This window comes from Oncorhynchus mykiss, chromosome 32 (genome assembly GCF_013265735.2).
Source record: "Oncorhynchus mykiss isolate Arlee chromosome 32, USDA_OmykA_1.1, whole genome shotgun sequence".
Classification (NCBI taxonomy): Eukaryota; Metazoa; Chordata; class Actinopteri; order Salmoniformes; family Salmonidae; genus Oncorhynchus; species Oncorhynchus mykiss.
In genome coordinates, this window is record NC_050572.1 from 777,594 (window position 1) to 798,948 (window position 21,355).

The following is a 21,355-nucleotide window of genomic DNA, read 5'->3' on the forward strand; positions in this document are numbered from 1 at the left end:
ATCCTGGGCAAACTCCATCACTCAGACATAATTTACAGATATCCAGGGGCACACTCCAACACTCAGACATCATTTACAGATTTCCAGGGGCACACTCCATCACTCAGACATCATTTACAGATATCCAGGGGCACACTCCATCACTCAGACATAATCTACAGATATCCAGGGGCACACTCCATCACTCAGACATCAATTACAGATAGCCAGGGGCACACTCCATCACTCAGACATAATTTACAGATATCCAGGGGCACACTCCATCATTCAGACATCATTTACAGATATCCAGGGGCACACTCCATCACTCAGACATAATCTACAGATATCCAGGGGCACACTCCATCACTCAGACATCAATTACAGATAGCCAGGGGCACACTCCATCACTCAGACATAATTTACAGATATCCAGGGGCACACTCCATCATTCAGACATCATTTACAGATATCCAGGGGCACACTCCATAACTCAGACATCATTTACAGATAGCCAGCGGCACACTCCATCACTCAGACATCATTTACAGATATCCAGGGGCACACTCCATCACTCAGACATCATTTACAAATATCCAGGGGCACACTCCGTCACTCAGACATAATTTACAGATGTCCAGGGGCACACTCCAACACTCACACGTAATTTACAGATATCCAGGGGCACACTCCATCACTCAGACATAATTTACAGATATCCAGAGGCACACTCCATCACTCAGACATCATTTACAGATATCCAGGGGCACACTCCATCACTCAGACATCATTTACAGATAGCCAGGGGCACACTCCATCACTCAGACATCATTTACAGATATCCAGGGGCACACTCCATCACTCAGACATAATTTTCAGATATCCTGGGCAAACTCCATCACTCAGACATAATTTACAGATATCCAGGGTCACACTCCAACACTCAGACATCATTTACAGATTTCCAGGGGCACACTCCAACACTCAGACATGATTTACAGATAGACGGGGGCACACTCCATCACTCAGACATCATTTACAGATAGCAAGGGGCACACTCCATCACTCAGACATCATTTACAGATATCCAGGGGCACACTCCATCACTCAGACATCATTTACAGATATCCAGGGGCACACTCCATCACCCAGACATCATTTACAGATATCCAGGGGCACACTCCATCACTCAGACATAATCTACAGATATCCAGGGGCACACTCCATCACTCAGACATAATTTACAGATATCCAGGGGCACACTCCATCACTCAGACATCATTTACAGATAGCCAGGGGCACACTCCATCACTCAGACATCATTTACAGATATCCAGGGGCACACTCCATCACTCAGACATCATTTACAGATATCAAGGGGCACACTCCATTTCTCAGACATCATTTACAGATAGCCAGGGGCACACTCCATCACTCAGACATCATTTACAGATATCCAGAGGCACACTCCATCCCTCAGACATAATTTACAGATATCCAGCGGCACACTCCATCACTCAGACATCATTTACAGATATCCAGGGGCACACTCCATCACTCAGACATCATTTACAGATATCCAGGGGCACACTCCATCACTCAGACATAATCTACAGATATCCAGGGGCACACTCCGTCACTCAGACATAATTTACAGATATCCTGGGCAAACTCCATCACTCAGACATAATTTACAGATATCCAGGGGCACACTCCAACACTCAGACATGATTTACAGATAGACGGGGGCACACTCCATCACTCAGACATCATTTACAGATAGCAGGGGGCACACCCATCACTCAGACATAATTTACAGATATCCAAGTGCACGCTCCATCACTCAGACATCTTTTACAGATATCCAGAAGCACACTCCATCACTCCGACATAATCTACAGATATCCAGGTGCACACTCCATCACTCAGACATCATTTACATATATCCAGGGGCAAACTCCATCACTCAGACATAATCTACTGATATCCAGGGGCACACTCCATCACTCAGACATAATTTACAGATATCCAGGGGCACACTCCATCACTCAGACATCATTTACAGATAGCCAGGGGCACACTCCATCACTCAGACATCATTTACAGATATCCAGGGGCACACTCCATAACTCAGACATCATTTACAGATAGCCAGGGGCACACTCCATCACTCAGACACAATTTACAGATATCCAGGGGCACACTCCATCACTCAGACATAATTTACAGATATCCAGGGGCACACTCCGTCACTCAGACATAATTTACAGATATCCAGGGGCACACTCCAACACTCACACATAATTTACAGATATCCAGGGGCACACTCCATCACTCAGACATCATTTACAGATATCCAGAGGCACAATCCATCACTCAGATATAATTTACAGATATCCAGGGGCACACTCCATCACTCAGACATCATTTACAGATATCCAGGGGCACACTCCATCACTGAGACATCATTTACAGATATCCAGGGGCACACTCCATAACTCAGACATCATTTACAGATAGCCAGGGGCACACTCCATCACTCAGACATCATTTACAGATATCCAGGGGCACACTCCATCACTCAGACATAATTTTCAGATCTCCAGGGGCACACTCCGTCACTCCGACATAATTTACAGATATCCAGGGGCACACTCCCACAATCACACGTAATTTACAGATATCCAGGGGCACACTCCATCACTCAGACATCATTTACAGATATCCAGAGGCACACTCCATCACTCAGACATCATTTACAGATATCCAGGGGCACACTCCATCACTCAGCCATCATTTACAGATAGCCAGGGGCACACTCCATCACTCAGACATCATTTACAGATATCCAGGGGCACACTCCATCACTCAGACATAATTTTCAGATATCCTGGGCAAACTCCATCACTCAGACATAATTTACAGATATCCTGGGCAAACTCCATCACTCAGACATAATTTACAGATATCCAGGGGCACACACCAACACTCAGACATCATTTACAGATTTCCAGGGGCACACTCAATCACTCAGACATCATTTACAGATATCCAGGGTTACACTCCAACACTCAGACATAATTTACAGCTAGACAGGGGCACACTCCAACACTCATACATCATTTACAGATATCCAGATGCACACTCCATCACTCAGACATCATTTACAGATATCCAGGGGCACACTCCATCACTCAGACATAATTTACAGATATCCAGCAACACTCCAACACTCAGACATAATTTACAGATATCCAGGGGCACACTCCATCACTCAGACATCATTTACAGATATCCAGGGGCACACTCCATCACTCAGAAATAATTTACAGATATCCAGAGGCACACTCCATCACTCCGACATAAATTACAGATATCCAGGGGCACAATCCATCACTCAGACATCATTTACAGATATCCAGGGGCACACTCCAACACTCAGACAAAATTTACAGATAGACGGGGGCACACTCCAACACTCAGGCATCATTTACAGATATCCAGGGGCACACTCGATCACTCAGACATAATTTACAGATATCCAGGGGCACATTCCATCACTCAGACATCATTTACAGATATCCAGAGGCACACTCCATCACTCAGACATAATTTACAGATATCCAGCGGCACACTCCATCACTCAGACATCATTTACAGATATCCAGGGGCACACTCCATCACTCAGACATCATTTACAGATATCCAGGGGCACACTCCATCACTCAGACATAATCTACAGATATCCAGGGGCACACTCCGTCACTCAGACATAATTTACAGATATCCTGGGCAAACTCCATCACTCAGACATAATTTACAGATATCCAGGGGCACACTCCAACACTCAGACATGATTTACAGATAGACGGGGGCACACTCCATCACTCAGACATCATTTACAGATAGCAGGGGGCACACTCCATCACTCAGACATCATTTGTAAATTATTTCTGAGTGATGGAGTGTGCCCCTGGATATCTGTAAATTATGTCTGAGTGATGGATTGTGCCCCTGGCTATCTGTAAATGATGTCTGAGTTATGGAGTGTGCCCCTGGATATCTGTAAATGATGTCTGAGTGATGGAGTGTGCCCCTGGATATCTGTAAATGATGTCTGAGTGATGGAGTGTGCATCTGGATATCTGTAAATGATGTATGAGTGTTGGAGTGTGCCCCTGTCTAGCTGTAAATTATGTCTGAGTGTTGGAGTGTAACCCTGGATATCTGTAAATGATGTCTGAGTGATGGAGTGTGCCTCTGGATATCTGTAAATGATGTCTGAGTGATGGAATGTGCCCCTGGATATCTGTAAATTATGTCTGAGTGATGGAGTTTGCCCAGGATATCTGAAAATTATGTCTGAGTGATGGAGTGTGCCCCTGGATATCTGTAAATGATGTCTGAGTGATGGAGTGTGCCCCTGGCTATCTGTAAATGATGTCTGAGTGATGGAGTGTGCCCCTGGATATCTGTAAATGATGTCTGAGTGATGGAGTGTGCCTCTGGATATCTGTAAATTATGTCTGAGTGATGGAGTGTGCCCCTGGATATCTGTAAATTACGTGTGATTGTGGGAGTGTGCCCCTGGATATCTGTAAATTATGTCGGAGTGACGGAGTGTGCCCCTGGAGATCTGTAAATTATGTCTGAGTGATGGAGTGTGCCCCTGGATATCTGTAAATTATGTCTGAGTGATGGATTGTGCCCCTGGCTATCTGTAAATGATGTCTGAGTTATGGAGTGTGCCCCTGGATATCTGTAAATGATGTCTGAGTGATGGAGTGTGCCCCTGGATATCTGTAAATGATGTCTGAGTGTTGGAGTGTGCCCCTGGATATCTGTAATTTATGTCGGAGTGATGGAGTGTGCCTCTGGATATCTGTAAATTATAGATAGACGGGGGCACACTCCATCACTCAGACATCATTTACAGATAGCAGGGGGCACACTCCATCACTCAGACATCATTTACAGATATCCAAGTGCACGCTCCATCACTCAGACATCTTTTACAGATATCCAGAAGCACACTCCATAACTCAGACATAATCTACAGATATCCAGGGGCACACTCCATCACTCAGACATCATTTACATATATCCAGGGGCAAACTCCATCACTCAGACATAATCAACAGATATCCAGGGGCACACTCCATCACTCAGACATAATTTACAGATATCCAGGGGCACACTCCATCACTCAGACATCATTTACAGATAGCCAGGGGCACACTCCATCACTCAGACATAATTTACAGATATCCAGGGGCACACTCCATAACTCAGACATCATTTACAGATAGCCAGGGGCACACTCCATCACTCAGACATCATTTACAGATATCCAGGGGCACACTCCATCACTCAGACATAATTTACAGATATCCAGGGGCACACTCCGTCACTCAGACATAATTTACAGATATCCAGGGGCACACTCCAACACTCACACATAATTTACAGATATCCAGGGGCACACTCCATCACTCAGACATCATTTACAGATATCCAGAGGCACAATCCATCACTCAGATATAATTTACAGATATCCAGGGGCACACTCCATCACTCAGACATAATTTACAGATCTCCAGGGGCACACTCCGTCACTCCGACATAATTTACAGATATCCAGGGGCACACTCCCACAATCACACGTAATTTACAGATATCCAGGGGCACACTCCATCACTCAGACATAATTTACAGATATCCAGAGGCACACTCCATCACTCAGACATCATTTACAGATATCCAGGGGCACACTCCATCACTCAGACATCATTTACAGATAGCCAGGGTCACACTCCATCACTCAGACATCATTTACAGATATCCAGGGACACACTCCATCACTCAGACATAATTTTCAGATATCCTGGGCAAACTCCATCACTCAGACATAATTTACAGATATCCTGGGCAAACTCCATCACTCAGACATAATTTACAGATATCCAGGGGCACATTCCATCACTCAGACATCATTTACAGATATCCAGAGGCACACTCCATCACTCAGACATCATTTACAGATATCCAGGGTTACACTCCAACACTCAGACATAATTTACAGCTAGACAGGGGCACACTCCAACACTCATACATCATTTACAGATATCCAGATGCACACTCCATCACTCAGACATCATTTACAGATATCCAGGGGCACACTCCATCACTCAGACATAATTTACAGATATCCAGCAACACTCCAACACTCAGACATAATTTACAGATATCCAGGGGCACACTCCATCACTCAGACATCATTTACAGATATCCAGGGGCACACTCCATCACTCAGAAATAATTTACAGATATCCAGAGGCACACTCCATCACTCCGACATAAATTACAGATATCCAGGGGCACACTCCATCACTCAGACATCATTTACAGATATCCAGGGGCACACTCCAACACTCAGACAAAATTTACAGATAGACGGGGGCACACTCCAACACTCAGGCATCATTTACAGATATCCAGGGGCACACTCGATCACTCAGACATAATTTACAGATATCCAGGGGCACATTCCATCACTCAGACATCATTTACAGATATCCAGAGGCACACTCCATCACTCAGACATCATTTACAGATATCCAGCGGCACACTCCATCACTCAGACATCATTTACAGATATCCAGGGGCACACTCCATCACTCAGACATCATTTACAGATATCCAGGGGCACACTCCATCACTCAGACATAATCTACAGATATCCAGGGGCACACTCCGTCACTCAGGCATCATTTACAGATATCCAGGGGCACACTCGATCACTCAGACATAATTTACAGATATCCAGGGGCACATTCCATCACTCAGACATCATTTACAGATATCCAGAGGCACACTCCATCACTCAGACATCATTTACAGATATCCAGCGGCACACTCCATCACTCAGACATCATTTACAGATATCCAGGGGCACACTCCATCACTCAGACATCATTTACAGATATCCAGGGGCACACTCCATCACTCAGACATAATCTACAGATATCCAGGGGCACACTCCGTCACTCAGACATAATTTACAGATATCCTGGGCAAACTCCATCACTCAGACATAATTTACAGATATCCAGGGGCACACTCCAACACTCAGACATGATTTACAGATAGACGGGGGCACACTGCATCACTCAGACATCATTTACAGATAGCAGGGGGCACACTCCATCACTCAGACATCATTTACAGATATCCAAGTGCACGCTCCATCACTCAGACATCTTTTACAGATATCCAGAAGCACACTCCATAACTCAGACATAATCTACAGATATCCAGGGGCACACTCCATCACTCAGACATCATTTACATATATCCAGGGGCAAACTCCATCACTCAGACATAATCTACAGATATCCAGGGGCACACTCCATCACTCAGACATAATTTACAGATATCCAGGGGCACACTCCATCACTCAGACATCATTTACAGATAGCCAGGGGCACACTCCATCACTCAGACATAATTTACAGATATCCAGGGGCACACTCCATCACTCAGACATCATTTACAGATAGCCAGGGGCACACTCCATCACTCAGACATCATTTACAGATATCCAGGGGCACACTCCATCACTCAGACATAATTTACAGATATCCAGGGGCACACTCCGTCACTCAGACATAATTTACAGATATCCAGGGGCACACTCCAACACTCACACATAATTTACAGATATCCAGGGGCACACTCCATCACTCAGACATCATTTACAGATATCCAGAGGCACAATCCATCACTCAGATATAATTTACAGATATCCAGGGGCACACTCCGTCACTCAGACATAATTTACAGATATCCAGGGGCACACTCCAACACTCACACATAATTTACAGATATCCAGGGGCACACTCCATCACTCAGACATCATTTACAGATATCCAGAGGCACAATCCATCACTCAGATATAATTTACAGATATCCAGGGGCACACTCCAACACTCAGACATCATTTACAGATATCCAGGGGCACACTCCATCACTCAGACATAATTTACAGATATCCAGGGGCACACTCCATAACTCAGACATCATTTACAGATAGCCAGGGGCACAATCCATCACTCAGACATCATTTACAGATATCCAGGGGCACACTCCATCACTCAGACATAATTTACAGATCTCCAGGGGCACACTCCGTCACTCCGACATAATTTACAGATATCCAGGGGCACACTCCCACAATCACACGTAATTTACAGATATCCAGGGGCACACTCCATCACTCAGACATAATTTACAGATATCCAGAGGCACACTCCATCACTCAGACATCATTTACAGATATCCAGGGGCACACTCCATCACTCAGACATCATTTACAGATAGCCAGGGGCACACTCCATCACTCAGACATCATTTACAGATATCCAGGGGCACACTCCATCACTCAGACATAATTTTCAGATATCCTGGGCAAACTCCATCACTCAGACATAATTTACAGATATCCTGGGCAAACTCCATCACTCAGACATAATTTACAGATATCCAGGGGCACACACCAACACTCAGACATCATTTACAGATTTCCAGGGTTACACTCCAACACTCAGACATAATTTACAGCTAGACAGGGGCACTCTCCAACACTCATACATCATTTACAGATATCCAGATGCACACTCCATCACTCAGACATCATTTACAGATATCCAGGGGCACACTCCATCACTCAGACATAATTTACAGATATCCAGCAACACTCCAACACTCAGACATAATTTACAGATATCCAGGGGCACACTCCATCACTCAGACATCATTTACAGATATCCAGGGGCACACTCCATCACTCAGAAATAATTTACAGATATCCAGAGGCACACTCCATCACTCCGACATAAATTACAGATATCCAGGGGCACACTCCATCACTCAGACATCATTTACAGATATCCAGGGGCACACTCCAACACTCAGACAAAATTTACAGATAGACGGGGGCACACTCCAACACTCAGGCATCATTTACAGATATCCAGGGGCACACTCGATCACTCAGACATAATTTACAGATATCCAGGGGCACATTCCATCACTCAGACATCATTTACAGATATCCAGAGGCACACTCCATCACTCAGACATCATTTACAGATATCAGGAGGCACACTCCATCACTCAGACATAATTTACAGATAGCCAGGGGCACACTACATCACTCAGACATCATTTACAGATATCCAGCGGCACACTCCATCACTCAGACATAATTTTCAGATATCCTGGGCAAACTCCATCACTCAGACATAATTTACAGATATCCAGGGGCACACTCCATCACTCAGACATCATTTACAGATAGCCAGGGGCACACTCCATCACTCAGACATAATTTACAGATATCCAGGGGCACACTCCATAACTCAGACATCATTTACAGATAGCCAGGGGCACACTCCATCACTCAGACATCATTTACAGATATCCAGGGGCACACTCCATCACTCAGACATAATTTACAGATATCCAGGGGCACACTCCGTCACTCAGACATAATTTACAGATATCCAGGGGCACACTCCAACACTCACACATAATTTACAGATATCCAGGGGCACACTCCATCACTCAGACATCATTTACAGATATCCAGAGGCACAATCCATCACTCAGATATAATTTACAGATATCCAGGGGCACACTCCAACACTCAGACATCATTTACAGATATCCAGGGGCACACTCCATCACTCAGACATCATTTACAGATATCCAGGGGCACACTCCATAACTCATACATCATTTACAGATAGCCAGGGGCACACTCCATCACTCAGACATCATTTACAGATATCCAGGGGCACACTCCATCACTCAGACATAATTTACAGATCTCCAGGGGCACACTCCGTCACTCCGACATAATTTACAGATATCCAGGGGCACACTCCCACAATCACACGTAATTTACAGATATCCAGGGGCACACTCCATCACTCAGACATCATTTACAGATATCCAGAGGCACACTCCATCACTCAGACATCATTTACAGATATCCAGGGGCACACTCCATCACTCAGACATAATTTTCAGATATCCTGGGCAAACTCCATCACTCAGACATAATTTACAGATATCCTGGGCAAACTCCATCACTCAGACATAATTTACAGATATCCAGGTGCACACACCAACACTCAGACATCATTTACAGATTTCCAGGGGCACACTCAATCACTCAGACATCATTTACAGATATCCAGGGTTACACTCCAACACTCAGACATAATTTACAGCTAGACAGGGGCACTCTCCAACACTCATACATCATTTACAGATATCCAGATGCACACTCCATCACTCAGACATCATTTACAGATATCCAGGGGCACACTCCATCACTCAGACATAATTTACAGATATCCAGCAACACTCCAACACTCAGACATAATTTACAGATATCCAGGGGCACACTCCATCACTCAGACATCATTTACAGATATCCAGGGGCACACTCCATCACTCAGAAATAATTTACAGATATCCAGAGGCACACTCCATCACTCCGACATAAATTACAGATATCCAGGGGCACACTCCATCACTCAGACATCATTTACAGATATCCAGGGGCACACTCCAACACTCAGACAAAATTTACAGATAGACGGGGGCACACTCCATCACTCAGACATCATTTACAGATATCCAGGGGCACACTCCATCACTCAGACATAATTTACAGATCTCCAGGGGCACACTCCGTCACTCCGACATAATTTACAGATATCCAGGGGCACACTCCCACAATCACACGTAATTTACAGATATCCAGGGGCACACTCCATCACTCAGACATCATTTACAGATATCCAGAGGCACACTCCATCACTCAGACATCATTTACAGATATCCAGGGGCACACTCCATCACTCAGACATAATTTTCAGATATCCTGGGCAAACTCCATCACTCAGACATAATTTACAGATATCCTGGGCAAACTCCATCACTCAGACATAATTTACAGATATCCAGGGGCACACACCAACACTCAGACATCATTTACAGATTTCCAGGGGCACACTCAATCACTCAGACATCATTTACAGATATCCAGGGTTACACTCCAACACTCAGACATAATTTACAGCTAGACAGGGGCACTCTCCAACACTCATACATCATTTACAGATATCCAGATGCACACTCCATCACTCAGACATCATTTACAGATATCCAGGGGCACACTCCATCACTCAGACATAATTTACAGATATCCATCAACACTCCAACACTCAGACATAATTTACAGATATCCAGGGGCACACTCCATCACTCAGACATCATTTACAGATATCCAGGGGCACACTCCATCACTCAGAAATAATTTACAGATATCCAGAGGCACACTCCATCACTCCGACATAAATTACAGATATCCAGGGGCACACTCCATCACTCAGACATCATTTACAGATATCCAGGGGCACACTCCAACACTCAGACAAAATTTACAGATAGACGGGGGCACACTCCAACACTCAGGCATCATTTACAGATATCCAGGGGCACACTCGATCACTCAGACATAATTTACAGATATCCAGGGGCACATTCCATCACTCAGACATCATTTACAGATATCCAGAGGCACACTCCATCACTCAGACATCATTTACAGATATCAGGAGGCACACTCCATCACTCAGACATAATTTACAGATAGCCAGGGGCACACTACATCACTCAGACATCATTTACAGATATCCAGCGGCACACTCCATCACTCAGACATAATTTTCAGATATCCTGGGCAAACTCCATCACTCAGACATCATTTACAGATATCCTGGGCAAGCTCCATCACTCAGACATAATTTACAGATATCCAGGGGCACACTCCAACACTCAGACATCATTTACAGATATCCAGGGGCAAACTCAATCACTCAGACATCATTTACAGATATCCAGGGGCACAATCCAACACTCAGACATAATTTACAGATAGACAGGGGCACACTCCAACACTCAGACATCATTTACAGATATCCAGATGCACACTCCAACACTCAGACATCATTTACAGATATCCAGGGGCACACTCCATCACTCAGACATCATTTACAGATATCCAGGGGCACACTCCATCAATCAGAAATAATTTACAGATATCCAGGGGCACACTCCATCACTCCGACATCAATTACAGATATCCAGGGGCACACTCCATCACTCAGACATCATTTACAGATATCCAGGGGCACACTCCATCACTCAGACATCATTTACAGATATCCAGGGGCACACTCAATCACTCAGACATCATTTACAGATATCCAGGGGCACAATCCAACACTCAGACATCATTTACAGATATCCAGAGGCACACTCCATCACTCCGACATCAATTACAGATATCCAGGGGCACACTCCATCACTCAGACATCATTTACAGATATCCAGGGGCACACTCCAACACTCAGACATAATTTACAGATAGACGGGGGCACACTCCAACACTCAGACATAATTTACAGATATCCAGATGTACACTCCATCACTCAGACATCATTTACAGATATCCAGGGGCACACTCCAACACTCAGACATCATTTACAGATTTCCAGGGGCACACTCCAACACTCAGACATGATTTACAGATAGACGGGGGCACACTCCATCACTCAGACATCATTTAAAGATAGCAAGGGGCACACTCCACCACTCAGACATCATTTACAGATATCCAGGTGCACACTCCAACACTCAGACATCATTTACAGATTTCCAGGGGCACACTCCATCACTCAGACATCATTTACAGATATTCATGTGCACACTCCATCACTCAGACATAATTTACAGATATCCAGGGGCACACTCCATCACTCAGACATAATCTACAGATATCCTGGGCACACTCCATCACTCAGACATCATTTACAGATATCCAGGGGCACACTCCATCACTCAGACATAATCTACAGATATCCAGGGGCACACTCCATCACTCAGATATCATTTACAGATATCCAGGGGCACACTCCATCACTCAGACATCATTTACAGATATCCAGGGGCACACTCCATCACTCAGACATAATCTACAGATATCCAGGGCACACTCCATCACTCAGACATCGTTTACAGATAGCCAGGGGCACACTCCATCACTCAGACATCATTTACAGATATCCAGGGGCACACTCCATCACTCAGACATCATTTACAGATATCCAGGGGCACACTCCATAACTCAGACATCATTTACAGATAGCCAGGGGCACACTCCATCACTCAGACATCATTTACAGATATCCAGGGGCACACTCCATCACTCAGACATCATTTACAGATATCCAGATGCACACTCCAACACTCAGACATCATTTACAGATATCCAGGGGCACACTCCATCACTCAGACATCATTTACAGATATCCAGGGGCACACTCCATCAATCAGAAATAATTTACAGATATCCAGGGGCACACTCCATCACTCCGACATCAATTACAGATATCCAGGGGCACACTCCATCACTCAGACATAATCTACAGATATCCAGGGGCACACTCCATCACTCAGATATCATTTACAGATATCCAGGGGCACACTCCATCACTCAGACATCATTTACAGATATCCAGGGGCCAACTCCATCAATCAGACATCATTTACATATATCCAGGGGCACACTCCATAACTCAGACATAATTTACAGATAGCCAGGGGCACACTCCATCACTCAGACATCATTTACAGATATCCAGGGGCACACTCCATCACTCAGACATAATTTACAGATCTCCAGGGGCACACTCCGTCACTCAGACATAATTTACAGATATCCAGGGGCACACTCCAACACTCACACGTAATTTACAGATATCTAGGGGCACACTCCATCACTCAGACATAATTTACAGATATCCAGAGGCACACTCCATCACTCAGACATCATTTACAGATATCCAGGGGCACACTCCATCACTCAGACATCATTTACAGATAGCCAGGGGCACACTCCATCACTCAGACATCATTTACAGATAGCAAGGGGCACACTCCATCACTCAGACATCATTTACAGATATCCAGGGGCACACTCCATCACTCAGATATCATTTACAGATATCCAGGGGCACACTCCATCACTCAGACATCATTTACAGATATCCAGGGGCCAACTCCATCAATCAGACATAATCTACAGATATCCAGGGCACACTCCATCACTCAGACATCATTTACAGATAGCCAGGGGCACACTCCATCACTCAGACATCATTTACAGATATCCAGGGGCACACTCCATCACTCAGACATAATCTACAGATATCCAGGGGCACACTCCATCACTCAGACATAATTTACAGATATCCAGGGGCACGCTCCGTCACTCAGACATCATTTACAGATAGCCAGGGGCACACTCCATCACTCAGACATCATTTACAGATATCCAGGGGCACACTCCATCAATCAGAAATAATTTACAGATATCCAGGGGCACACTCCATCACTCCGACATCAATTACAGATATCCAGGGGCACACTCCATCACTCAGACATAATCTACAGATATCCAGGGACACACTCCATCACTCAGATATCATTTACAGATATCCAGGGGCACACTCCATCACTCAGACATCATTTACAGATATCCAGGGGCCAACTCCATCAATCAGACATAATCTACAGATATCCAGGGCACACTCCATCACTCAGACATCATTTACAGATAGCCAGGGGCACACTCCATCACTCAGACATCATTTACAGATATCCAGGGGCACACTCCATCACTCAGACATCATTTACAGATATCCAGGGGCACACTCCATAACTCAGACATAATTTACAGATAGCCAGGGGCACACTCCATCACTCAGACATCATTTACAGATATCCAGGGGCACACTCCATCACTCAGACATCATTTACAGATATCCAGGTGCACGCTCCGTCACTCAGACATCATTTACAGATAGCCAGGGGCACACTCCATCACTCAGACATCATTTACAGATATCCAGGGGCACACTCCATCACTGAGACATCATTTACAGATATCCAGGGGCACACTCCATAACTCAGACATCATTTCCAGATAGCCAGGGGCACACTCCATCACTCAGACATAATTTACAGATATCCAGGGGCACACTCCATCACTCAGACATAATTTACAGATATCCAGGGGCAAACTCCGTCACTCAGACATAATTTACAGATATCCAGGGGCACACTCCAACACTCACACATAATTTACAGATATCCAGGGGCACACTCCATCACTCAGACATCATTTACAGATATCCAGAGGCACACTCCATCACTCAGACATAATTTACAGATATCCAGGGGCACACTCCATCACTCAGACATAATCTACAGATATCCAGGGGCACACTCCATCACTCAGACATAATTTACAGATATCCAGGGGCACGCTCCGTCACTCAGACATCATTTACAGATAGCCAGGGGCACACTCCAACACTCAGACATCATTTACAGATTTCCAGGGGCACACTCCAACACTCAGACATGATTTACAGATAGACGGGGGCACACTCCATCACTCAGACATAATTTACAGATAGCAAGGGGCACACTCCATCACTCAGACATCATTTACAGATATCCAGGGGCACACTCCATCACTCAGACATCATTTACAGATATCCAGGGGCACACTCCATCACTCAGACATAATCTACAGATATCCAGGGGCACACTCCATCACTCAGACATAATTTACAGATATCCAGGGGCACACTCCATCACTCAGACATCATTTACAGATAGCAAGGGGCACACTCCATCACTCAGACATCATTTACAGATATCCAGGGGCACACTCCAACACTCAGACATCATTTACAGATTTCCAGGGGCACACTCCATCACTCAGACATCATTTACAGATATCCATGTGCACACTCCATCACTCAGACATCATTTACAGATATCCAGGGGCAAACTCCATCACTCAGACATAATCTACAGATATCCAGGGGCACACTCCATCACTCAGACATCATTTACAGATATCCAGGGGCAAACTCCATCACTCAGACATAATCTACAGATATCCAGGGGCACACTCCAACACTCAGACATCATTTACAGATTTCCAGGGGCACACTCCATCACTCAGACATCATTTACAGATATCCATGTGCACACTCCATCACTCAGACATCATTTACAGATTTCCAGGGGCACACTCCAACACTCAGACATGATTTACAGATAGACGGGGGCACACTCCATCACTCAGACATCATTTACAGATAGCAAGGGGCACACTCCATCACTCAGACATCATTTACAGATATCCACGGGCACACTCCAACACTCAGACATCATTTACAGATTTCCAGGGGCACACTCCATCACTCAGACATAATTTACAGATATCCAGGGGCACACTCCATCACTCAGACATCATTTACAGATATCCAGGGGCACACTCCATCACTCAGACATAATCTACAGATATCCAGGGGCACACTCCATCACTCAGACATAATTTACAGATATCCAGGGGCACACTCCATCACTCAGACATCATTTACAGATAGCCAGGGGCACACTCCATAACTCAGACATAATTTACAGATATCCAGGGGCACACTCCATCACTCAGACATCATTTACAGATAGCCAGGGGCACACTCCATCTCTCAGACATCATTTACAGATATCCAGGGGCACACTCCATCACTCAGACATAATCTACAGATATCCAGGGGCACACTCCGTCACTCAGACATAATTTACAGATATCCAGGGGCACACTCCAACACTCACACATCATTTACAGATATCCAGAGGCACACTCCATCACTCAGACATCATTTCCGGATATCATGGGGCACACTCCATCACTCAGACATCATTTACAGATAGCCAGGGGCACACTCCATCACTCAGACATCATTTACAGATATCCAGGGGCACACTCCATCACTCAGACATAATTTTCAGATATCCTGGGCAAACTCCATCACTCAGACATAATTTACAGATATCCAGGGGCACACTCCAACACTCAGACATCATTTACTGATTTCCAGGGGCACACTCCAACACTCAGACATGATTTACAGATAGACGGGGGCACACTCCATCACTCAGACATCATTTACAGATAGCAAAGGGCACACTCCATCACTCAGACATCATTTACAGATATCCAGGGGCACACTCCATCACTCAGACATCATTTACAGAAATCCATGTGCACATTCCATCACTCAGACATCATTTCAGATATCCAGGGGCACACTCCATCACTCAGACATAATCTACAGATATCCAGGGGCACACTACATAACTCAGACATCATTTACAGATATCCAGGGGCACACTCCATCACTCAGACATAATCTACAGATATCCAGGGGCACACTCCATCACTCAGACATAATTTACAGATATCCAGGGGCACACTCCATCACTCAGACATAATTTACAGATAGCCAGGGGCACACTCCATAACTCAGACATAATTTACAGATATCCAGGGGCATACTCCATCACTCAGACATCATTTACAGATAGCCAGGGGCACACTCCATCACTCAGACATCATTTACAGATATCCAGGGGCACACTCCATCACTCAGACATAATCTACAGATATCCAGGGGTCCACTCCGTCTCTCAGACATAATTTACAGATATCCAGGGGCACACTCCAACACTCACACATAATTTACAGATATCCAGGGGCACACTCCATCCATCACTCAGACATAATTTACAGATATCCAGAGGCACACTCCATCACTCAGACATCATTTCCGGATATCATGGGGCACACTCCATCACTCAGACATCATTTACAGATAGCCAGGGGCACACTCCATCACTCAGACATCATTTACAGATAGCCAGGGGCACACTCCATAACTCAGACATAATTTACAGATATCCAGGGGCACACTCCATCACTCAGACATCATTTACAGATAGCCAGGGGCACACTCCATCACTCAGACATCATTTACAGATATCCAGGGGCACACTCCATCACTCAGACATAATCTACAGATATCCAGGGGTCCACTCCGTCTCTCAGACATAATTTACAGATATCCAGGGGCACACTCCAACACTCACACATAATTTACAGATATCCAGGGGCACACTCCATCCATCACTCAGACATAATTTACAGATATCCAGAGGCACACTCCATCACTCAGACATCATTTCCGGATATCATGGGGCACACTCCATCACTCAGACATCATTTACAGATAGCCAGGGGCACACTCCATCACTCAGACATCATTTACAGATATCCAGGGGCACACTCCATCACTCAGACATAATTTTCAGATATCCTGGGGCACACTCCATCACTCCAACATCAATTACAGATATCCAGGGGCACACTCCATCACTCAGACATCATTTACAGATATCCAGGGGCACACTCCATCACCCAGACATAATTTACAGATATCCAGATGCACACTCCATCACTCAGGCATCATTTACAGATATCCAGGGGCACACTCCATCACTCAGACATAATTTACAGATATCCAGGGGCACATTCCATCACTCAGACATCATTTACAGATATCCAGAGGCACACCCCATCACTCAGACATAATTTACAGATATCCTGGGCAAACTCCATCACTCAGACATAATTTACAGATATCCAGGGGCACACTCCATCACTCAGACATAATCTACAGATATCCAGGGGCACACTACATAACTCAGACATCATTTACAGATATCCAGGGGCACACTCCATCACTCAGACATAATCTACAGATATCCAGGGGCACACTCCATCACTCAGACATAATTTACAGATATCCAGGGGCACACTCCATCACTCAGACATAATTTACAGATAGCCAGGGGCACACTCCATAACTCAGACATAATTTACAGATATCCAGGGGCATACTCCATCACTCAGACATCATTTACAGATAGCCAGGGGCACACTCCATCACTCAGACATCATTTACAGATATCCAGGGGCACACTCCATCACTCAGACATAATCTACAGATATCCAGGGGTCCACTCCGTCTCTCAGACATAATTTACAGATATCCAGGGGCACACTCCAACACTCACACATAATTTACAGATATCCAGGGGCACACTCCATCCATCACTCAGACATAATTTACAGATATCCAGAGGCACACTCCATCACTCAGACATCATTTCCGGATATCATGGGGCACACTCCATCACTCAGACATCATTTACAGATAGCCAGGGGCACACTCCATCACTCAGACATCATTTACAGATAGCCAGGGGCACACTCCATAACTCAGACATAATTTACAGATATCCAGGGGCACACTCCATCACTCAGACATCATTTACAGATAGCCAGGGGCACACTCCATCACTCAGACATCATTTACAGATATCCAGGGGCACACTCCATCACTCAGACATAATCTACAGATATCCAGGGGTCCACTCCGTCTCTCAGACATAATTTACAGATATCCAGGGGCACACTCCAACACTCACACATAATTTACAGATATCCAGGGGCACACTCCATCCATCACTCAGACATAATTTACAGATATCCAGAGGCACACTCCATCACTCAGACATCATTTCCGGATATCATGGGGCACACTCCATCACTCAGACATCATTTACAGATAGCCAGGGGCACACTCCATCACTCAGACATCATTTACAGATATCCAGGGGCACACTCCATCACTCAGACATAATTTTCAGATATCCTGGGGCACACTCCATCACTCCAACATCAATTACAGATATCCAGGGGCACACTCCATCACTCAGACATCATTTACAGATATCCAGGGGCACACTCCATCACCCAGACATAATTTACAGATATCCAGATGCACACTCCATCACTCAGGCATCATTTACAGATATCCAGGGGCACACTCCATCACTCAGACATAATTTACAGATATCCAGGGGCACATTCCATCACTCAGACATCATTTACAGATATCCAGAGGCACACCCCATCACTCAGACATAATTTACAGATATCCTGGGCAAACTCCATCACTCAGACATAATTTACAGATATCCAGGGGCACACTCCAACACTCAGACATCATTTACAGATATCCAGGGGCACACTCCAACACTCAGACATCATTTACAAAATATGCATTTGTGTTTAGTGAGTCCGCCAGATCAGAGACAGAAGGGATGACCATGTGTTGTTTTGATAAGTGTGTGAATTGGACCATTTTCCTGTCCTGCTAAGCATTAAAAATGTAACGAGTACTTTTGGGTGTCAGGTAAAAGTAAGGAGTAAAAAGTACATTATTTTCTTTAGGACTGTAGCGAAGTAAAATTAAAAGTTGTTAAAAATATAAATAGTATGGCCTCCCGGGTGGTGCAGTGGCCTAAGGCATGCACCACCCTGCCACCAGAGACACAGGGTTCGAGCCCAGGCTCTTTCGCAGCTGGCCGCTACCGGGAGGTCCCTGGGGTGATGCACAATTGGCCTAGCGTCATCCGGGTTAGGGAGGGTTTGGCTGGTAGGGATATCCTTGTCTCATCGCGCACTAGCGATTCCCGTGGCAGGCCGGGCACAGTGCACTCTAACCAGGTCGCCAGGTGCACAGTGTTTCCTCCGACACATTGGTGCAGCTGGCTTCCGGTTTGGATGCACGCTCTGTTAAGAAGCAGTGCAGCTTGGTTGGGTTGTGTTTCAGAGGACGCATGGCTTTCGACCTTCGTCTCTCCCGAGCCCATATGGGAGTTGTAGCGATGAGACAAGATAGTAACTACTAACAATTGGATACCACAAAATTGGGGGTAAAAAAATATGTACAGTAAAGTACAGATACCCCAAAAAACGACTTAAGTAGTACTTTAAAGTATTTTTACTTAAGTACTTTACACCACTGATGTATAGTGATGTATACTGAGTACAATGTATAGTGATGACTGAACATGTCTGTGTCTAACAGGTGGTTGGAGGAAAGATGATGGATTCTGGTCGACTTTGTGCTTTCATCACTAAAGTGAAGAGAGGAAGTCTAGCAGATACTGTTGGTCACCTTCGACCAGGTACACACCTGCTCACACTGATCATGTCAAGAGTACACACTGGCTCACACTGATGATATCATGAGTAGACACTGGCTCATTCTAAATATGTAACTAGTACATGTTGACTCACAATGATGATGTCACGAGTACGCACTCTCACAATGTCTCATACTGATGATGTCATGAGTACACCCTGGCTCCCACTGATGATGTCATGAGTACACGCCTTCTCATACTGATGATGCAATGAGTCTTTTTAGCTGCCATTACCCTTATCTGACCAATCATATTTGTACACATC

At 45.0% G+C, this 21,355-nt stretch overlaps 1 protein-coding gene across 1 annotated transcript in view; it reads left to right on the forward strand.

Moving 5' to 3' along the window:
• rims2b (regulating synaptic membrane exocytosis 2b) overlaps positions 1–21,355 on the forward strand; it is a 161,317-nt gene that overhangs the window by 38,973 nt on the left and 100,989 nt on the right. The window contains exon 3 of the mRNA XM_036971021.1: positions 20,973–21,072. Within this exon, the coding sequence (XP_036826916.1) occupies positions 20,973–21,072 (100 nt within the window). The remainder of the gene's footprint in view (positions 1–20,972; positions 21,073–21,355) is intronic.